Raw genomic sequence first — 21,981 nt, 5'->3', positions numbered from 1 at the left:
CTCATAGCGACCGACATGACGCAGAGCTGCCCCACAGGGCTCCCAGCGCTGAAACCTTCATGGGGGCAGATGACCAGGTCTTTTCTCCTGTAGAGCCACTGGTGGGTTCGAACCACTGAACGTTTGAACACTTAAGCATTGCATCACCAGGGTTCCTAATTAATACCAGTCTTTAAAAAGTAACTGATTTTTATATATTGTCCGTAAAACTAGTGTTCTTGCTAAGTTCATTTATTAATTCCGGTAGTTTATCTGAAGATTCTTATGGAATTTGTACACACACGATTATGATGTTTGTTTACGGTCGTTGCGTTTTTTTTAAGGTGATGGCGCTTCCTTCTCTCCCTATTTTGCTAAGAGTTGTGTTTTTAATTATGAGTGGGTCTTGGATTTTATCAAATCCTTTTCTGCATCTTTTGAGATGATTATATGTTTTTTCTTACTTACTCTGTTGATGTGGTGAATTTTGTTGATTGATTCTCAAATGTTAAACCAATCTTGCCTAACTAGGATTAAACCTCACTTGATCATATGCCTTTAAATATAACATTGGATTCAGTTTGCTGGGATTCTGTTCAGGGTGTTTGCAGCAATCTTTACGAGAGGGCTGGGCCTGTGGTTTTCCTGTCTTGAAGTAGCCTTGTCAGGTTTTGATATCAGGGTTTTGCTGCCTCTTAAAATGAGTTGAGAAATGTTCCCCCTCTTTTTTTTTTTTTTTAACTTTTTAAAAAGGATTTGTATAAAACTGGTATTGGTGCTTCTTCAAAGGTATGGGAGAATTTACTGATAAAACCACGTAGGCTTTACAGTGTTTCTGGTGGCAAGTTCATTAAAATTCCAGAATAAGTTAATTTAACAAGTATCAGGCAATTCAGATGTTCTATTTCTTCTTGTGTCCGTTTCTATACATTGCGTTTTGAAGGAATTTGTCGATTTGTATCTAAATTAATCAAAATTATTATTGTTCATACTATCCTCTGAGTTGATGCTTTAATGTCTCTAAGATCCATAGCAATGTTCTATTTTTAATTCCTGGCGCTGGTCATCCGTACCTCCCTCCTCCTCCATCACTTTGTCTCCCTACCCACCTCCAAACAATCTTTTTAAAAGTCTATCAATTTTATTAGTCCCTTCAGAGAACTGAATTTTAGCTTTGTTGTTTTTGCTTGATGTATGTTTGGTTTTCATTTCATTGAGTCGTGCACTTATCTTTATTATCTCTTTCTGTCTACCTTCTTGGAGTTTAATTTGCTGTTTTTCTGACTCCTTGAGAAGGAACAGAAGCAGCCATGTCTCTCGAGGCCTAGTCTCAGAACACGCCGTCGCTTCCAGCACGTTCACTTGGTCACAGCACAAGGCCAGCCAGGTCTGACGGGAAAGGAAATGGACTCCGCCTTTTCTTTTGTTGTTGAGAATTTGCACAGCAAAACATACACAGTAAGACAGTTTCTACGTGAGCAATTCAGTGACATCAATTGCATTCTTCAAGTTCTGCAACCATGTCACCCTCCTTTTCCAAATTGTTCCTTCCCCATTAATATCTGTCTAATCTTTTGATTTGCTGTTGTCAATTTGATCTCATTTAGATAGTTCTTAAAAGAGCACAAGGCTCAAGGTAGACACATACCCATTTTTAACCCTCCACAGCCTGCCCTCTGGCCATAATCTGTTCCATTCCCCCAATGCAAAATTTACTTACCCCTGCAAGACACCTAGAATTCTCATCCGATTGGAGACGGCATCAGGCTGGAAATCTACCATCTTGCGACCTGTGTTCAGCCTTCAATGGCATTTCCCTCACTGCTTTCCCAGCCTCTGCCAAGCACCTGGTCCCAAAGGTAATGCTACATGTTTTAGGACTTTGATACGACAGTACCCTACTTCCAGGTCCTAATTCCTTTATCTGTTGCTGCATAGAAAACCACACCTAAATTTACTGGCTTGAACAACTATTTTCTTTGCTCAGACTTCCGTGGGCCAGGTTAAAATGGCCAGTGGTCTATTATATATATTTTACCACAATAATAATAATAAAAAAAAAAAGACGAAGACGACGTGTCTGTGGGTCAGCCATTTGGGTTTGGCTCAGCTGGGAGGTTGTTCTGCTGGTTTTGTTGGCTCACTCCTGTAGCTGCAGTCATAAGGCAGCTTCGTCAGGGCTGGATGATCAAAGACGGCCTCACTCGCAGGCCTGGCAGTCAGTGCTGGCTCTTGGCTGTGGTACCTCAGTTCTTCTCCCTGTGGCCTCTCCAGCCAGGTAGCCCAGGCTTGTTCATATGGCCACATTCCAGGAGCTTAAGAACAGAAACTTGAGGCCTATGCTTAGAAGTCACACAGTGCTCTTTTAAGCACAGCAAGTCACAAGTTTAGCCCAAATTCAGGTAGGGGGAGAATGAAGCTACATGTATTTAAGTCTATTGTATCTGCCACACCATCTTAGCGTCCTAGTGTTGCTGTAATACAAATGACAGAAGAGGAAGGTGGCTTTACAAAACAGAAATCCATTTTCTCACAGCTCTGGAGGCTGAAAGTCTAAATCAGCCGTGTCAATTCCTTCCTTGTTGGTAGCCCCAGGCATTCCTTGGTTCTTGGTGACTCTCAGGGTATCTGCCTTCCCCCATGTGTGCATGTGTCTCTGTATCTCTGCTGTTCTTTCTGTAACTCAGAAGAGATTAGGTGTGGGATCCGTCCTACACCGGCATAACCTCCACTGACTGATTACATTGCATTCAGTTGTGTTACGTAAGTTGATTACATTACAATCAAGTGCCTTGTGGAAGATGATTACGTTACATTAGATTCGATTACATCAAGGCATAGGGGTTAGGTTTCTAACACATATTTTAGGGGGAAGACAACTTAATCCAGAACATACACTTGTAGATGCATTTCTATGGTCTGTTCCCCCTCCCCCCTTCCCCAATTTTCAGTCTTTTGTGTGTGAAAAATATAAAGGTTCAATGATACCTCCCTCCAGATAATTAGATTTTCTTCTGGCATGCAAAAGGGAAATGGGTTGAGCACCGTGCTCCAGTTTGGGCAGGAGATAGCTCAAGGTTTGAGGGTTTCAACTGAGAGGTTAGGATGTCTACCAGGGTGCTCCCTCCTTGGTTGATTATGAACCCCAATTCTTGTCTCCCCAGTGACATGAGTCTGCTGAATTCTCTCCTTAGCTTTTGTCTTCTTATTGTTGCAAGCCGCTGTTGGGTCAGCCTACAGCTCACGGCAACCCAACGTACAGCAGAATAAAATGCTGCCCTGTCCTACGCCAGCCCCATGATGGGTTGCAGATTGGACTATGTGATCCATAGGGTTTTTGGAGGCTAACTTTCAGAAGTGGAACGCCAGGCCTTTCTTTCTAGTCCATGCTAGTACGGAAGCTCCGCTGAGACCCATTCAGCATCCTAGCAACACGCAAGCCTCCACTGACAGACAGGTGATGGCTATGCATGAGGGGCATTGGCCGGGAGCCGAATGCACGTGGAAGCACGTGGAAGGCGAGAATTCTGCCACCGAACCACCACTGTCCCCCTCTTAGCACCTCCTTTTGTTTTTTGCTCATCCCACACCAGTGCAGCTTAGGAGTTCTCAGATGTTTCCAGGGACAGTTGCATGGAGAAGGGCTATCTTCTCTGAGGTTTCCTCTTCGCCAGGATCTTGTTCCCCCAAGTCCTGGCTGCCAACACAGCACTTCCTGTTGAGCCACTGTTTCCTGCAAGGTGCATAGACAGGTGCTCAGGGACAAGCGCAGCCTTGAATGTGGGGCTCACCCTGGTGTGTTTTCCTTCCTCCTGGAGTCTTGGTCCTTTGATTCTTCATGGCTCTCCAAAGCCTTCAAACAGCTATTATGTTGTTGTCATTGTTTAACCCAGCCGTCATAGGTATTTTCAGCAGAAGGTTTACTCAGATATGAGCAATATGGCTAATTAAAAGCTTCTCACCCCTGGCTCTCCTCGTCCTTCCCCTGGGATTTGGTCTTGAAGATCTCGGTCCCTCGTGGCTGCATTTTGCCTTGTTTCTGAAGGGCCCTGGCCAACTTGCAGCAGGGGGCATGGGGGAAGGCCTGGGGTAGGGGGTGACCAGCACAAGTGGCCACTGACACGCCCCTCTCTCCACGTAGGCTCCGGGAGCACCATCGGGTCACCATCAAGGTCATCCGACGCATGCAGTACTTTGTGGCCAAGAAGAAATTCCAGGTGAGTGCATACCACACCCCTGACCTAGACAGGGGCCCTGGACATGACTTCTGTGGGGGGCCAGTGGGGACACTTCTGGAAGCCTCAAATTTGCCCTTGTAGGGTACAAAGGCTCATCAGCAAGGGCAGGGCTGGGGCTGCCTCCAGCCTGACCAGCTGGCTCTGTAGGAACCAGGTCCTGTCAGACTCAGCTGTGGGTGAAGGAGGTCGGCTCCATCCCAGCCACCTGGGACTGAGGACTCACGCTCAGGGCCCCAAGGGGGCAGGGGCTGCCAGCAAGGGCCCCACATGCCTGGTATGTGCAGGGGCAGGATCCCCTGCACTCTGGGCCCAGCCCCTGGTGGGAGGAGGCCTCCGCCTGGCCACCGCACTGCCCCTCCGACCCTCAGCCACGCTGGCAAGGACTAGGTGGGCAGCAGGGAGAGAGAGCTGCCCGGCCATGCAGGGACAGAGGCCCAGAGGGTTCAGCCACTACCCCTGGCCACCCTGAGCAGAGTGGTGGTGAGCATGCAGCCCTGCTCCTGGGCCAGGCCTGCGAGGCAGCACCACTCTCTGCTGGGAGGGCTGACCCATGTCTCCACCCACAGCAAGCTCGGAAGCCATACGACGTGCGGGATGTCATTGAGCAGTACTCACAGGGTCACCTCAACCTCATGGTGCGCATCAAAGAGCTGCAGAGAAGGTGGGCTGGGCAGGGGGCGGGTACAGGGCAGGACACAGGGTGGACGCAGGGGGCGGACACAAGGCAGGACATGGGGTGGATGCAGGGGGTGGGCACAGGGGGTGGGTGCAGGGCAGGACAGAGGGTGGACACGGGGGGCAGGCACAGGGTAGGACACAGGGTCAGGAACCAGGAGGGTTGCATGGGGGGTGTGGACACAGAGGTAGGGTGCAGCTAGGTAGGGATCAGGGGCACAGGCATGGGGTGTGGGGTGCAGGGGCTGTGTGGGCAGTGGATGGGGTGTGCCAAGATGGGGACTATGGACACAAGTGATCCGAGGTGGGGTGTGGCACTGGTGGGTAGGGTACGAGGCTTGGGACAGGAGGGTGTATGGTCACCAGGGGGGGCAGGGGTGTGCAGGCAGCGGAAGGTATGCGCTGGCATGGGGTGGGTGGGTGGGGGAATACCTTTGAGCTTCTTTCCTCCCCCAACTCAAGGCCAGATTTATCCTCTCAAGCCCACAGGGACAGCTGCAGGGCTGGGGCTGCCCCCTCAGATTCCCATGTCTGGGAGACCTCAACCATTCCCCCTTTCTGATCAACCTGGCCACTACCATGCCCACTGAGGCCCCGTTCCTTAGGCTGAGCCTGGACCCCAGGATGAGGGCCTCAGGGGCAACCCCCTCATCTCAGAGCACCCCACCTCATAGCCCCCACCTGTCCCTAGGGAGCACAGCTCTCCCACAGTAAGGAGTATTACCGTGCACCAGCAGCCAAGCTATCTGTTTTCCTCCCCGCAGGCTGGACCAGTCCATCGGGAAGCCCTCCCTGTTCATCTCCGTCTCAGGTGCGTCTCCCTCCCGTACCTGTGGAGTCTGTCCTGGACCCTTCACCACCCCCCTCACCCCAAGCAAGGGCCACTGGGGGCCTCCAAAGTGCAGAACACAGAATGAAGCCAGAGAGGGCAGCAACCCCACCCTGGGCAAAAGGGCTCAAACATGCTTTACAAAAGAGGCCAAGTTTGAGAAAGAACCCACCAGGGTCCCTGAGATCAGGTTCTGGGGTGGACACGGACCAGACCCCAGTTCCTGGGCAGAGGCAGGGCCTGGAGGTGGGCCTATGGGGATGGCTGGCCACAAATGAAGGGACATCACTGGGGCTTTACCTGGGTTGGGTGTGTGTCAAAAGGAGCAGGAGGTGGTCACTGGGACCAAGTGCCCAATTCTTCAGCTCCAAGGCCACTTCCCGAGTCCTCTAGACCTGGAGCTGTGAGTCACACCAGGGGAGGACAGGGCTAGGGCACATTCTTTGGGGTTGCCCCAGCCCAAGGTCAAAGCGATAGCTATATCTCACAGCATGGGCTGGCTTGACAGGCATTCCCTGGGCCTTGAGGGGGCCAATGCTGCCCTGGGAGGCGGAATCATAGTGAATTTGTAGCGCAGATAGTGTACGGCATCGCAGGATGTACCCTGGCAGGATGGGTCCCTGTCCGCATCAGATGGACTCTCAGAGGCCACAGAGCTGGGAAGGGTGGTGCAGGGGTGGAGCCAGGTCTGCAACTGTCACAGCTAATGCCCTGCCCTCTCCACCCCACTGCCTCCTAAAGTTCTCTCTGCACACTCAGTTTTAGAAGAGGCCGTGTTATTTTCAGGCCTTCAGCCTCTCAGCCACCTCATCACCTGTCCTTCCCTGCCGCCACTGCCAGCACACAGTCCCTGAGTTTGATGCTTTGCCCCACAGAAAAGAACAAAGACCGTGGCAACAACACAATCGGCGCCCGCCTAAACCGAGTGGAAGACAAGGTAGGTGCGAGCGTCCTGGCCACAGTGGCTCTGGCAGGCAGCAGAGCGTGGTTCCTCGTGGTTGCTGTTGTTGGCGCCCACACAGTGCTGACCACAGCAGCGTCTCCCACTCCTGGTTCTGTGCTGAGTGTATACAAGAGACTTGGATGGTGCCTATGGGGATCTTCTTCCTTCCTTCCTCCCTACCTCCTTCCATCCTTCCTCCCTTCCATCCCTTCCTCCCTCCATCCCTTCCTTCTTTCTTCCTCCCTCCTTCCCTTCATTGCTTGCTTCCTCCCTTCCTTCCTCCCTCTATCCCTTCCTTCTTCCCACCGTCCCTTTCTCCATCCCTTCCTTCCTTGCTCCATCCCTTCCTTCCTCCCTTTATCCCTTCCTTCCTCCCTTTATCCCTTCCTTCCTCCACCCATTCCTCCCTTCATTCCTTCCACCCTCCCTCTATCCCATCCTCCCTTCCATGCTCAGCATGGCCCCCATGATGCTAGGCTCTCCCTGTGATGGAGTAGGTCCATTCCCCATCTGGCTGGACCTAGGTCCCCATGGAAGGAGGGTACTGGAACCCAGACCCATGCCAGACCCCTGACAAATGCCCACAAGCCCTCCCTGGAGGTGCTGAGAACTGCCTGGCACATGGGGTGGGCAGTGCAGTAGCCGGTAGCCCCCAGCTTGTGCTCTGAGGGGAGTCAGGTGTTGGCAGCGTGTAGGGTGCGTCAGGCTGTGGTGAAGTCGCGGGTGCTGGCTGGTGGCCTCACCTCTTGGGTGCCTGTCTGTGCCGGTGTGGGATGTTGGGCCACAGGGGGCAAGGGTGGAGGGCACTAGGCCTGGCCCCGGCCACACCCTGTGCCCAGCTGTCCTGGACCTTCACTCTCCTCAGGCCCTGGCACGGGGAGACTCAGAACCCGCGGGGCAGACTCGTGGGAAGAGGTGGGGGTCTACTGCAGGTCCTGGCCCTGAACATGGCTGGGGGTCAGCTCAGGGGTAGATTGGGTGGGCTGTCCAAGTCCCAGCCAGGTGGGCCCTGTTTCAGCTGGAGCTGGGTGGGGTTTGGGCCCTGCAGCTCCTTCCTCTCAGCTTGGACTGCCTGCGCACCCTCGGCTCCAGGACCCTCCACCCACACCAACCAGGCCCCAGGATGCCCGCCACCAGCCTTCCCTCCCAGGAGCCCCTTCCCGGCATCTATCCAGGAGCCATGGGAAGGCCTGGGGCCTGGGAGGCCCTTTCTCAGGCCCACTGGGCGCTGCTGCCTTTGAAGTCTCTGTGGTCTGGAGCGGGCGTTATCTCGCCAAACAGCGAGTCTGTCTACACAGTTTATCTGGAAGTATCCAAGAGGCTAAAAATAGAGGAATTCGGTTGGGCCCCAGAGTGCGGCTGCCCTCGGTTGCCCGGGCAACGCCTGGCTCTGGCCCACGTCCACCGTTGCCGCCGCTGGGTGGGCGGGGAGCAGGACGGTGCACGCACGGCTGCTCCTGGGACAGCCAGCTCCAAGCCTGCCAGCCCCATCCTGGGTCCTGGGACTGAAGTGTTGCCTCCTCCCTCCCAGCACAATCCACCCTAGCCTGGGGCTGTTGTGGGGCCGTGAGATCAGGGCCCGGGGTTTAGCAGGTAGCTACTGGGCCCTCGCTTTGGCCTGCTGGCTGGGGCTGTATGACCCCAGCCCTGCACCCCCTCTTCCCCCCAGGGCCTGGCCTCCCTCTGTCCATCATCAGCACAGAGCTGGCACACGCTCTTACCCAGGCAGTGTGTTCCCCGGGGACCGTCCCCACCAGCCAGGTGGGATCTGAGACCCAGGAGAGACTCCGGGCTGTGGGCTCAGTGCCGCGGGCTCTGAACTAGGTTTCCATCTTCTCACTCAGGGCTCACACACCCCGAGAAGCCTAGTGGGGTGGGTGCTCTGTGCAGATGGCCAGGCCAGGAATTCCAACATCAACGGGAGTAGACATAGAGCTGGGCAACCACACCCTAGTCCTCAACTCTCTCTCCCCATCCAGCCCCATGAACACCCTGGCAAGGCAGCCTCTGCTGATGGGCCTCTGCCCAGAGCTGGGAATGTGGCAGCCTCTGCCACACTGCGTGGGCTGGGCATCTGGGTGCGTGAGCCTTCCACCCCTACCGCCAGCCCTGCCATTTCCAGATGAGCCGCCCTGGGCCCAGCCATCTCCCCTCTGTCCCCCACCTATCTAGGGCTCTGCCCACAGCATCACAGGACGGGCTGCCCTGTAAGCCCAGGTCGGAGCTGTTGTCCTTTGGGGGTGGCAGCAGTGGGAGACAGAGTCCCTCCCAGGCTTGAGGTGCAGATGTGGGAGGCCCACTGAGGGCCTTAGGTTAGCCACAGCCAGCGGGCTGGGCTGGGAGCCAGCGCTGGCCTTGAGAGGCACAGGACTATGGGTCCATATTGCATTAGAGCTGAACAACAAAAAGGGCAGTTTCTGGGGTCCCTGATACCTGGGGCAAGGTTGGGTAGTACAGCGGGGGCACGCCATGAGCCACAATCAGAGCCTGGGAGAGGGCCATCTGGGGCTCTGAGGGCACAGACTCCTGCTGACTAGTCCTGGGTGGTCTCCCCATGCCACTGCCAAGGAGCTGGCCAAGCCCTGAGGTGTGGTCACCTGCCTGGGTCTCAGCCCCTCCTGGCCCTCGGCTGGTCCTCAAGGGCTTGATGGGACTTGAGCTCTGGGGTGAAGCTCGGATAGAGGTGGTCTGGCCCAGGCTGCTCAGTGGTAGACTTCCCACTGCTGGCCGACACCTCCCTTGGGAACAGGCCCTGGGAAAGGGCCTCAACGGGCACAGTGGCACGTCCCAGGCCCCATGTCATCACGGTTATCGCTGAAGCCATCGGGACCATAAACAACTCAAACGCAATCCTGCTGACCGCGGGAAGCTGGGGACAGGAAACCCAGCAGCCACCCGGACCACCCCCTGCACTGACCATGCCAGCCGACCCCTGCCAGCCCTGCACTGCCCCACCCCCAGGGCCTGCTCCCACAGATACGCACGGTCCTCCTTGCTGCTCAAATTGTCCCCACCAGCCTCCCCTCACTCAGGAATGAGAGGGTTGAACGCTGAGCTTAAAAATCACGGAGTCTGCCTCCCACTCTTTCCTCTTCCATCTCACATAAACGTCGTCTTTTTCCTGGAAAGGACTCTTTCCCACATGGGGAAGCTGAGAAATTGAGGAGTTGCCTAGGGTCACCCAGCTGGTTAGGTCACGGGCGGTCCCTAAGGAGGCCACAGGCAGACGGGAGATACGAGGTGGAGAAAACCAGGAAGTGTTTCGTAAACACCCGAGGCCTATCTGAAAAGAGGCCCTGTAGGAACCTGGCTGAGATGAGGGGCAAGCAGGAAGCTGCCCAGGCTGTGGTGGCCAGGAGGGCCTGCTGATAGAGCAGACTCGGCTTTGGCCTGGGAGAACGGGCCCTTGCAGACGCTGGGCGGTGGTCTGCTGGCCCCTGTAACGGAGTCCTGGCAGCCCAGCCCCTGCCCAGCCCAGCCCCCAGCCCCTCTGCCTTCCCTCGGGGTCCCAGCAGGGCTGGCAGGCCAGCCTGGGTTCCTCTGGCCACTCGGGTCAGGGCTGCCCGTGAGGAAGACGTCCACTGGGCTCTCGGGACAGAGGGAGGAGGCTACTCCAGCACCCGCCCGTGTGTATTCTTCGCTCAGCCCAGGCCCCACCACCCACCGGCCGGCCTGCCCGCCGTGTTCGCGCTGGGCCTTGTGTATTTTGTAAGCCAAGCTCACATTGCTTTTGCTGATGTGAGGAGCACGGTGGGCTGGGAGAATGTCTGTCTTCTCTGTTTTTGCTGGAAATGTTCACAGCTCTGAGTTGGGTACAGTAGAGTCAGGGGTCTCCAAGCCTCGGCTAAGACGGCCTCAGTGGGAAGGGGGATCCCACCACCCACCACACCTCCCTCTTCCTCCTGTCTTAGGAGCAGGCCAGGGGCAATTTCTCCACAGGCACTCAGTGGCTTCCCCCAGACCCTCCTCTGAGCCACGCTGGCCCTCCTCTGGGATGGCTGGCAGGCTAGCTGCCCAGGACTCAGCATCTGCTCCCAGGCCACTTCCCTGCCCTGTCCCTCATCCCACAGGGACCCCTGGGCATTGTCACCCCGGATAAGAGCCACCTCTATACGACTTGCCCCAGTCTCTCCAGCCCCACTCCCTGCTGAGTTCGTGTCTTTATCATCTTTTCCTTGGATTATTTTTCTAGCCGTCTATTGTGGTCTCCCTGGCTCCACCCTCTCCCCGCTACCTACCAATCCTTCACATTGTATATTATTTCTTTGAGCACCACTGGTATCCATTTGCTAATATTTTGTTCAGGATTTTTGTATCAGTGTTTATGTATGAGATACACACACAGCATAATTCTTATACTGTGCTCATCACATTTTGGTATTAGTTTTATGTGGGCCTCATACAATGAGTTGAAATGTACTCCCTTTTTTTTTTATATTTGGATTATTTTATATAAGATTAGAATTTTTTTCCTTAACTTTGGGAAAGCCATCTATTCCTGGTGTTTTCTTTGTGGATATTCGACTACTGATTCAATGACTTTAATGTCTATGGACTATTTAAGTTTTCTAGTTCTTCTTATATCCGTTTTGCTAAGTTTTATTTTCTAAGAATTTGCACATTTCATTTTTCTTTTCAAATGTGTTGGCATTTACTACTGTTTTCATGACTGTAGCATCTGTAAGTAGTCCCCTTTTTATTCCTGATTTTATTTATTTTGTGTCTTCACTTTTTCCCACTGGTCAAGCTTGCCAGATACTTGCCCATTTTATTAATATTTTCAACCGAATTTTGATTCTGTTGATCCTTAATAATGTATGTTTCATTTTATTTTGTTTCCTCCACTTCTCCTTATTTTCTTCTTTCTGTTTTCTTGGCCTTAATACATTGTTTATTCTCTTTCTAAATCGGTTAATTCTTAATTTTCAGCCTTTCGTGTTTTCTGAGATCTGCACTTAAGGCTATAAATTTTCCCTCTAAATATCAATCTAATAGAATTTCCCAAGTGTTGATATGTAGCATATAATTTTAACTTTTATTCACTTATGTATTCTTTGTAATCTCCAGTATGACCTCTTTTTATCCCAGGAGTTACTTGCAGTATGATTTTTGCTACTGTTTGTGATAGAGCTTTCGAATGTTATTGCCCTGTTGTCAGATAAAGTGGCCTGTGTCATATTGTTGTTGTCAGGTGCCATCGAGTCAGTTCTGACTCAAAGCGACCCTATGTGCAATAGAACGAAACACTGCCTGGTCCTGTGCCATGCTCACAATCATTGCTAGGCAAGCCCATTGTTGCAGCCACTGTGTCAATCCATCCTATTGAGGGTCTTCCTCGTTTTCACTGACCCTCTACTTTTCTAAGCATGATGTCCTTCTCCAGGGACTGATCCCTCCTGATAATACGTCCAAATTATGTGAGACGTAGTCTCACCATCCTTCTAATGAACATTCTGGATGTACTTCTTCCAAGACAGATTTGTTCATTCATCTGGCAGTCCGTGGTATATTCAATATTCTTCGCCAACAGCGCAATTCAAAGGCATCAATTCTTCTTCAGTCTTCCTTAGTCACTGTCCAGCTTTCATATGCAGATGAGGCAATTGAAAACACCATGGCTTGGGTCAGGCAGACCTTAGTCTTCAAGGTGACATCTTTGCTTTTCAATGCTTGAAAGAGGTCTTTTGCAGCAGATTTGCCCAGTGCAATGTGTTGTTTGATTTCTTGTCTGCTGCTTCCATGGTTGTTGATTGTCGATCTAAGTAAAATGAAATCCTTGACAACTTCAGTCTTTTCTCCATTTATTGTGATGTTGCTCATTGGTCCAGTTGTGAGGATTTTTATTTTCTTTATGTTGAGTTGTAATCCGCACTGAAGGCTGTGGTCTTTTATCTTCATCGGTAAGTGCTTCAAATCCTATTCACTTTCAGCAAGCAAGGCTGTGTCATCTGTATAACGCAGGTTGTTAATGAGTCTTCCTCCCATTCTGATGCCCTGTTCTTCTTTTAGTCCAGCTTCTTGTATTATTTGCTCAGCATACAGATTAAATAGGTATGGTGAAAGAACACAACCCTGACGCACACCTTTCCTGACTTTAAACCAATCAGTATCCCTTTGTTCTGTCTGAACAACTGCCTCTTGATCTATGTAAAGGTTCCTCATGAGCACAGTTAAGTGTCCTGGAATTCCCATTCTTTGCGGTGTTATCCATAGTTTGTTGTGATCCACACAGTCGAGTGCCTTTGCATGGTCAATAAAACACAGGTAAACAGCCTTCTGGGATTCTCTGCTTTCAGCCAGGATCCATCTGACATCAGCAGTGATATCCCTCTTTCCACATCCTCTTCTAAAACCGGCCTGAATTTCTGGCAGTTCCCTGTCGATACACTGCTGCAGCCGTTTTTGAATGATCTGTAGCAAAATTTTACTTGCATGTTATATCATATTAGTCATTTGAGATGTTTTGAGGTTTGTTTTATGCCATAATACGTGGTCGGTTTTATAAATTTGCCTTCCCTACTTTAAAACAATGTGTATTCTGACGTTGTTGGATATAGTGTTACGTCTAATAGGTCAGAAAAAAGCTTATTGCTAATTGTTTGGTTCAAATCTTCTGTATCATCATTGAAATGTTTTTACCTACTTGATCTGTCAGCTACTGAGAGATGTGTTAAAAAAAATTCCAACTGTTATAGAGAATTTGTCTGGTCTTCCTTATATTTCTGCCAATCTTTGCTTTCTCTGTTTTTAGGTCTTATGATTAGGTGTGTGTAGTATTAGAATTTTTATATATTCATTGTTGAATTCAGTATTTATCATTATGCACTGCCCTCTTTATCTCAAGAAGTCTGTATTATCATTGCTATACCAGTTTAATTTTCTTTATACACCCTTTTAAAAGCATTATCGAGGTATAATTTACCTACCATAAAACTCATGCATTGTCAGTGTACAACAAATTTTAGTAAATTTCTAGAGTTGTGCAGCCATCACCAAAATTCAATTTTAAAACATTTCCTCAACCCCATGTTCGTTTACAGCTCCCAGCCCCAGCCCCATACTACCACTAATCATCTTTCTGTCTATAAATTTGCCTCATCTGGATGTTTCATATGGAGGAAATTATACAATACGTGTTTTTTTTGTTGTTGTTTGGCTTTTTCCACTTAATATGATGTTCTCAAGGTTCATCCATGTTGCAACATGTATTAATATTTCTTTCCTTTTGAATGCTGAATAATATCCCATTGTGTGGATAAGCCACATTTTGCCCATCAGATCACCAGTTGGTGGGCATTTGGATTGGTTCCATTTATTGACTATTGAGGATGACAATGCTGTGAACTCTCATGTATAAGTCTCCATGGCCATAGGTTTTAATTACTCAAATTTTAGTTCAACTTCCCAGGAAACTTTTAAACTGTTTTCCAAAGTCTCTGAGCCATTCTACTTTCCCTCCAGTAAGTGTATAAAGGTTCCACTTTCCCCACAGCCTTGCAAATACTTGGTATAATCAGTCTTTTTTATTTTAGCCATTCTCGTGAGTGTGTAATGGTATCTCTTTGTGGCTTTAATTTGCATTTCTTTAATGAGTAATGATGTTGTGAATCTTTTCATGTGTTTATTAGCTATTCGTATGTCTTCTTTGGTGAAATGTTTATTCAACTCTCTTGCCCATTTTCTAATTAGGTAGTTTGCTCTATTATTGAGTTGTAAGAGTTCTTTATATGCTCTGGATACAAGTCCTTTACCAGACATATGACTTGCAAATATTTTCTCCCATTCAATACCTTCTCTTTTCATTTTCTTAGCCGTGTCTTTTGAAACACAGAAGCTTTTCATTTTAATCGAGTCTAATTTATCACTTCCTTTTCTTTTATGGCTCATGCTTTTGATATTGTATCTAAGACATCTTTGCCTAACGTAGGGTTATGAACATTTTCTCTTGTTTTTTCTTCTAGAAATGTTATAGATTTAGCTCTTACATTTAGGTCTATGATCCTTTTTGAGTTAGTTTTGGGTTGCGGTTTGAGGTAAAGTCTAAGTTCATTTTTTGACTATGGATATTCATTTGTCTCAGCACCATTTGTTGAAAAAAGACTCTTTTTCTCATTGAATTTTGTGGCAAAAATCAATTGACCATAAATGTATGGGGTTATTTCTGGACTCTCAATTCTATTCTTTTGATCTATAGGCCTATCTTTACACCCACACTATTCTCTCTTAATTATCGTAGCTTTTTTAGTAAGTTTTGAAACAAGGTAGTACAACTCTTCCAATTTTGTTCCCTTTTTCAAAAAAATTTGCCCTTTCTAAGTCATATGAATTTTCAAGTAAATTTTAGGATCAACTTGTCAATTTCTAAAAAAGAGAGAAAAAGAAGCCTGCTGAGATTTTGGTAGGGACTGTTAAATTTATAGATCTATTGAGGGAAAACTGATAGCTTAACAATACCGAGTCTTCCAATCCGTGAATGTGCTATATGCCTCCATTTATTTGTTCTTTAATTTCTTTCAGTTATGTTTTGTAGTTTTCAGTGTACAAATCTTACACCTTTTTCATTAAATTTATTCCTAAATATTTTATTATTATCGATGCTGTTGTTAATGGATTTTATTTGGTTTCATTTTAATTTGTTCATTACTAGTATATAGAAACTGACAGATGAAGTAGCATATGATCAAGAACCAATGGTACTAAAGGAAGAAGTCCAAGTTGTACTAAAGGCATTGGTGAAAAACAAGGCTCCAGGAATTGATGGAAGCCCAACTGAGGTGTTTCAGCGAATGGATATAGCCCTGGAGGTGCTCACTCGTCTATACCAAGAGATCTGGAAGACAGCTACCTGGCCAACTGACTGGAAGTGATACATATATGTACCCATTTCAAAGAAAGGTGATACAACGAAATACGGACATGATCCAGCAATATCATTAATATCACATGCAAGTAAAATTTTGCTGAAGATAATTCAAAAACAATTGCAGCAGTATATTGACAGGGAACTGCAAAAACTCAAGACAGACTCAAAAGAGTACCTGGAGGGAGGGATATCATTGCTAATATCAGATGGATCTTGGCTGAAAGTAGAGAATAACAGAAAGATTTTTTCCTGTGTTTTATTGACTATGCAGAACTATTTTATATATTAAACGTATTGAATACACCATGGACTTCAAGAAGAACAAACAAATCTGTCTTGGAAGAAGTACAGCTGGAATGCTCCTTAGAACCAAGGATGGCAAGACTTTGTTTCAAGTACCTTGGATATGTTACTGAGGACCAGAGCCTGGGGAAGACGTCATGCTGGGTAAAGCAGAGGGTCAGCAGAAAAGAGGATAACCCTCAAGAGGATGGATTGACACAGTGGCTGCAACAATGGGCTCAGGCATAACAATGATTGTGAAGATGGCACAGAACTGGGCAGCGTTTCGTTCTGTTGTACATAGGGTTGCTATGAGCCAGAAAGGACTCAACAGCACCAAATAACAACAACAAAGGCATTTGATTGTGAGAATCATAAAACATCATGGTTGACATTGCAAAGAATGGGAATTCCAGAACATTTAATTGTGCTCATGCAGAACCTATACATAGACCAAGAGGCAGTCGTTCATACAGAACAAGGGAATACTGCGTGGTTTAAAATCAGAAAGTTGTATGTTAGGGTGGCATCCTTTCACCACACTTATTCTATCTGTGTGCTGAGCAAATAATCCAAGAAACTGGAGTATAAGAAGAAGAATGTAGCATCAGGATTGGAGGGCTATTCGTTAACAACCTGTGTTATGCATAATGTAGCAAAATCCCCATGTGTCTGCCAATTTGTTATACTGTGCTGGCTTGCGTGTTGCTATGATGACCAGCAGGGTCATCCATGGTGGACAAGATTCACCTGAACTTCCAGACTAAGACAGACTAGGAAGAAGGACCCGGCAGTCTGCTTCTGAAAAGCATTAGCCAGTGAAAACCTTATGAATAGCAGCGGAACACTGTCTGATATAGTGCTGGAAGGTGAGCCCTCCAGGTTGGAAGGCACTCGAAAGATGACTGCAGAAGAGCTGCCTCCTCAAAGTAGAGTCGACCTTAATGATGTGAATGGAGTACAGCTTTTGGGACCTTCGTTTGCTGATGTGGCACGACTCAAAAGGAGAAGAAATAGCTGCAAACATCCATTAATAATTGGAGCATGAAATGTATGAAGTATGAATCTAAGGAAATTGGAAATCATCAAAAATGAAGTGGAATACGTATCATCAATACCCTAGGCATTAGTGAGCTGAAATAGACGGGAGTTGGCCATTTTGAATTGGACAACATATGGTCTATTATGCCAAGAATGTCAACTTGAAGAGCAAAGGCATTGCATTTATCATCAAAAAGAACATTTTAAGATCTATCCTGAAGTACAATGCAGTCAGTGACAGGATAATATCCATACACCTACATGGAATTTATGCACCAACCACCAAGGCCAAAGATGAAGAAATTGAACATTTTTGCCAACTGCAGCAATCTGAAATTGATCAAGCTTGCAATCAAGATTTGTTGATAATTACTGGAGATCGTAATGCAAAAGGTGGAAACAGAGAAGGATCAGTGTTTGGAAAATACGGCCTTGGTGATAGAAACAATGCCAGAGATGGAATGACAGAATTTTGCTAGAACCAATGATTTATTCATCGCGAATACCTTTTTCAATAACATAAATGTTGACTATACACGTGGATCTTGCCAGATGGAATACATAGGAATCAAAGCAACTGTATTTGTGGAAAGAGACAATGGAAAAGCTCAATACCATCAGTCAGAGCAAGGCCAGGGGCCGATGGCAGAACAGACCATGAATTGCTGATAGGCAAGTTCAAGTTGAAGCTGAAGAAAATTAGAACACGTTCACAAGAGCCAAAGTACTACCTTGAGTATATCCCACCTGAATTTAGAAACCATCTCAAGAACAGACTTGATGCATTGAGCACTAATGACTTAAGACCAGAGGAGTTGTAGAATGACAAGGACATCATATATGAAGAAAGCAAGAGCTTATTAAAAAGACAAGAAAGAAAGAAAATACCAAAATGGATGTCAGAAGAGACTCTGAAACTTGCTTTTTGAACCTGGAGTAGCTAAAGTAAAAGAGCTGAATGGAAGACTTCAAAGGGCAGCTCGAGAAGACAAAGTAAAGTATTATAATGCCATGCGCGAAGACCTGGAGCTAGAAAACCAAAAGGGAAGAACTCGCTCAGCATTTCTCAAGCTAAAAGAAGTGAAGAAAAAATTCAAACCTTGAGTTGCAATTTTGAAGAATTCTATGGGCAAAATATCAAATGATGCAGGAAGCATCAAAAGAAGATTGAAGGAATACACAGAGTCACTGTACCAAAAAGAATTGGTCAACATTCAGCCATTTCAGGAGATAGCATATGATCAAGAACCGATGATCTCAAAGAAGTCCAAGCTGCACTGGAGGCATTGACGAAAGACAAGGCTCTAGAAATTGACGAAATAACAATCAAGATGTTTCAACAAACAGATGTGGCGCTGGAGGTGCTCACTTGTCTGTGCCAAGACATATGGAAGACAGCTACCTGGCCAACTGACAGGAAGAGATCCATATTTATGCCTGTTCCCAAGAAACGTGATCCAGCAGACTGCAGAAATTATCCAACAATATCATTAATATCACACACAACTAAAATTTTGCTGAAGATCATTCAAAAGCAGTTGTAGCAGTATGTTGACAGGGAACTGCCGGAACTTCAAGCCAGATTCAGAATAGGATGTGGAATGAGGTATATCGTTGCTAATGTCAGATGGATCTTGGTTGAAAGTAGAGAATACCAGAAAGATGTTTACCTGTGTTCTATTGACTATGCAAAGGCATTCGACTGTGTGGATCATAACAAATTACGGATAACATTGCGGAAGAATGGGGATTCCAGAACACTTAATTGTGCTCATATGATACCTGTACATAGATCAAGAGGTAGTTGTTTGAACAGGACAAGGGATACTGAGTGGTTTAAAGCCCACAAAGTAGTGTGTCACACAGATGAATCTGACAGCATTATGCTGAGTGAAATAAGTCAATCACAAAAGGACAAATATTATATGAGACCACTACTAGAAAAACTCATGAAAAGATTTACACACAAAAAGAAACAATCTTTGATGGTTACGAGGGAAGGGAGGAGTGGGGAGGCAGAAACACTAAAGAGACAATAGATAAGTGGTAACTTTGGTGAAGGGTAAGACAGTACACAGCACTGGGGAACCCAGCACAACTCCCTCAAGGCGTGATCATGGAAGCTCCATACACACATCCATACTCCCCAAGGGACTAAATTACTGAGCTGAGGGCTGTGGGGACCATGGTCTTGGCGAAAGTGTAGCTCAGTTGGCATAACATAGTTTATGAAGAAAATGGTCTACGTTCTACTTTGGTGAGTAGCGTCTAGAGTTTAAAAAGCTTATGAGCGGCCATCTAAGATAACTCCACTGGTGTCACCCCGTCTGGAGCATGGGAGAATGAAGAAAACCAAAGACACAAGGAAAAGATTAGTCCAGGAAACGAACAGACCACAACTACCACAGCCGCCACCAGACTGAGTCCAGCACAACTGGATGGTACCAGGCTACCACCACTGACTGCTCTGATAGCGGTCACAATAGAGGGTCCCGGACAGAGCTGGAGAAGAATGTAGAACAAAATTCTAACACACACAAAAAAGGCCAGCCTTACTGGTCTGACAGAAACCGAGAGTATGGCCTCCAGACACCCTATTAACTCAGTAATGAAGTCACTCCTGAGGTTCACTCTTCAGCCAGAGATCAGACAGGCCTGTAAAACAAAACGAGACTAAATGGGCACGCCAGCCCAGGGCCAAGGACGAGAAGGCAGGAGGGGACAGGAAAGCTGGTAATGGGGAACCCGAGGTCGAGAAGGGGAGAGTGCGGACACGTCATGAGGCTGGCAACCAATGTCACAAAAAACAAAGTGTGCATTAATTGTTCAATGAGAAACGAGTTTGCTCCGTAAATCTTCATCTAAAGTACAATAAAAAATGAAAAGATTACAGCCAGAAAAAGAGAAAGATGCAGGTCAGTGTTGTATCCTTTTACCATGCTTATTCAATCTGTATGCTGAGCAAATAATCTGAGAAGCTGGACTATATGAAGGAGAACGTAGCATCAGGATTGGTGGAAGATACATTAACAACTCACGATGTGCAGATGACACAACTTTGCTTGCTGAAAGGGAAGAGGGCTTGAAGTACATACTGATGAAAATCGAAGACCACACCTTCAGTATGGATTACACCTCAACATAAAGAAAACAAACATCCTCACAACTGGACCAATAAGCAACACCATGATAAGTGAAGAAAAGATTGAAGTTGTCGAGGATTTCATTTTACTTGGATCCACAATCAACAGCCATGGAAGCAGCAGTCAAGAAATCAAATGACGTATTGCATTGAGCAAATCTACTGTAAAAGACCTCTTTAAATGTGTTGAAGAGCAAAGACGTCACTTTAAGGACTACAGTGTGCCTGACCCAAGCCATGGTATTTTCAGTTGCCTCATATGAATGTGAAAGCCGGACAATAAATAAGGAAAATTGAAGAAGAATTTATGCCAGTGATGGCGGTGGCGAAGAGTCCGGACTGCCAGATGAATAAACAAATCTGTCCTGGAGGAAGTATAACCAGGATGCTCCTTAGAAGGTAGGATGGCAAAACTTTTTCTCACTTATTTTGGACATGCTTTCGGGAGGGACCAATCCCTGGAAAAGGACATCATGCTTGGTAAAGTGGAGGGTCAGCAAAAAAGAGGAAGACCCTCCACGAGGTGGATTGACACAGTGGCTGCAACAATGGGCTCAAACATAGTAAAGATTGTGAGGGTGGCGCAGGGCCAGGCAGCGTTTCCTTCTGTTGGACGTAGATAGGGTTGCTACGTGTTGGAAGCGACTCGACAGCCCCTTACAACTGGGCTCCAACAGCAGTATGTAAAAAACACAAAATTAATTTTTCATACTGGTCTTGTAAACTGTGAACTTCCTGAACTCATTTACTACTTTTAATAGTTTTTGTTGTTGCCGATGGTGCTTTAGTATTTTCTTCGTTTAGAACCGTGTCCTATGCAAATATAAGCCGTTCACTTCTTCCTTTCCGATCTGGATGCCTTTAACTTCTTTATTTGCCTCATTTCACTGGCTTTGCTGTTGTGTGCCCATAGAATCCTTCAAAATTGCGGATCCAGGCTTGAATTTTCTCTTCAGTTCATTCAGCCTGAGAAATGCCAAGCGTGTTCTATCATGTGATCTCCCGCATCATTATTATCACCAAGGCCGTGTTTTTCAACCACTGATCCTTCTTTGTTTCCAGCTTTTGCATTACAATCTCCAGTAATTATCAGTGCATCTTGATTGCATGTTCGATCAATTTCAGACTGCAGAAAAAAAAAAATCTTCAATTTCTACATCTTTGGCCTTAGTGGTTGGTGTGTAAATTTGAATAATAGTCATATTGACCGGTCTTCCATGTGGGTGTATGGATATTATCCTATCACTGACTGCATTGTACTTCAGGATAGATCTTGAAATGTTCTTTTTGGCCATGAATGCAATACCATTGCTCTTCAATTTGCCAGTCCTGGCATAGTAGACCATATGATTGTCTGATTCAAAACGGCCAATACCAGCCCATTTCAGCTAATGCCTAGGATATCGATGATATGTGTTCCATTCCATTTCATTTTTGACGACTTCTGATTTTCCTAGATTCATACACTGGCTTTAACCCCGGGCAGCATGCTGAATGGGAGTGATGAGAACACATCTTTAGGGGAGAGCAGCCACCCAGTCACCGTTAAGTATGAGGTTAGGTGTAGGGTTTGCACAGACGCTGTTACCAGGTTGAGGAACGGCCCTTCTGCTCCTATTTGCCTGAGAGTTTGTATCATGAATGGATGCTGGCTTCTCTCAGAAGTTTTTTTCAACATCTATTGAGATGTTCATGAGGTTTTTGTCCTTTATTCCATTTATGTGGTGGAATACATTAGTTGATTTCTGAGCGTTAATCCAACTTTGCATTTCTGGATAAATCTCACTTAGTCATGGTGTATAATTCTTTTTGGATGTTGCAGGCGTCAGTCTGCTGATGTTTTTGTTAAGAATGTTCACATCTAAATTCATGAAGAATATTAGTCTGTTGTTGTTTTCTCTTGGTGTCGTTTTTTTCTGGCTTTGATAGCAGGTTTTTTGTTTATCCTTTCATTTTTAGTTCTTTATCTGTGGGTATCTGTATGTTTTA

At 47.0% G+C, this 21,981-nt stretch overlaps 1 protein-coding gene across 9 annotated transcripts in view; it reads left to right on the top strand.

Annotated features, from left to right (window-relative positions):
- The window catches only part of KCNQ1 (potassium voltage-gated channel subfamily Q member 1), a 363,159-nt gene that overhangs the window by 270,245 nt on the left and 70,933 nt on the right, over positions 1–21,981 (top strand). For 7 of the 9 annotated variants that reach the window (XM_049892815.1, XM_049892814.1, XM_049892813.1 and 4 more), the window contains 4 exons: positions 4,121–4,196; positions 4,784–4,878; positions 5,657–5,703; positions 6,597–6,658. In XM_049892815.1, coding sequence (XP_049748772.1) covers positions 4,121–4,196; positions 4,784–4,878; positions 5,657–5,703; positions 6,597–6,658 — 280 coding nt within the window. The remainder of the gene's footprint in view (positions 1–4,120; positions 4,197–4,783; positions 4,879–5,656; positions 5,704–6,596; positions 6,659–21,981) is intronic. The other 2 variants (XM_049892816.1, XM_049892817.1) reach the window with 1 other exon arrangement.

This window comes from Elephas maximus, chromosome 7 (genome assembly GCF_024166365.1).
Source record: "Elephas maximus indicus isolate mEleMax1 chromosome 7, mEleMax1 primary haplotype, whole genome shotgun sequence".
NCBI lineage: Eukaryota > Metazoa > Chordata > Mammalia > Proboscidea > Elephantidae > Elephas > Elephas maximus.
Note: the sequence above shows the minus strand (reverse complement) of the source record. Positions and strands in the feature narration are given on the sequence as shown.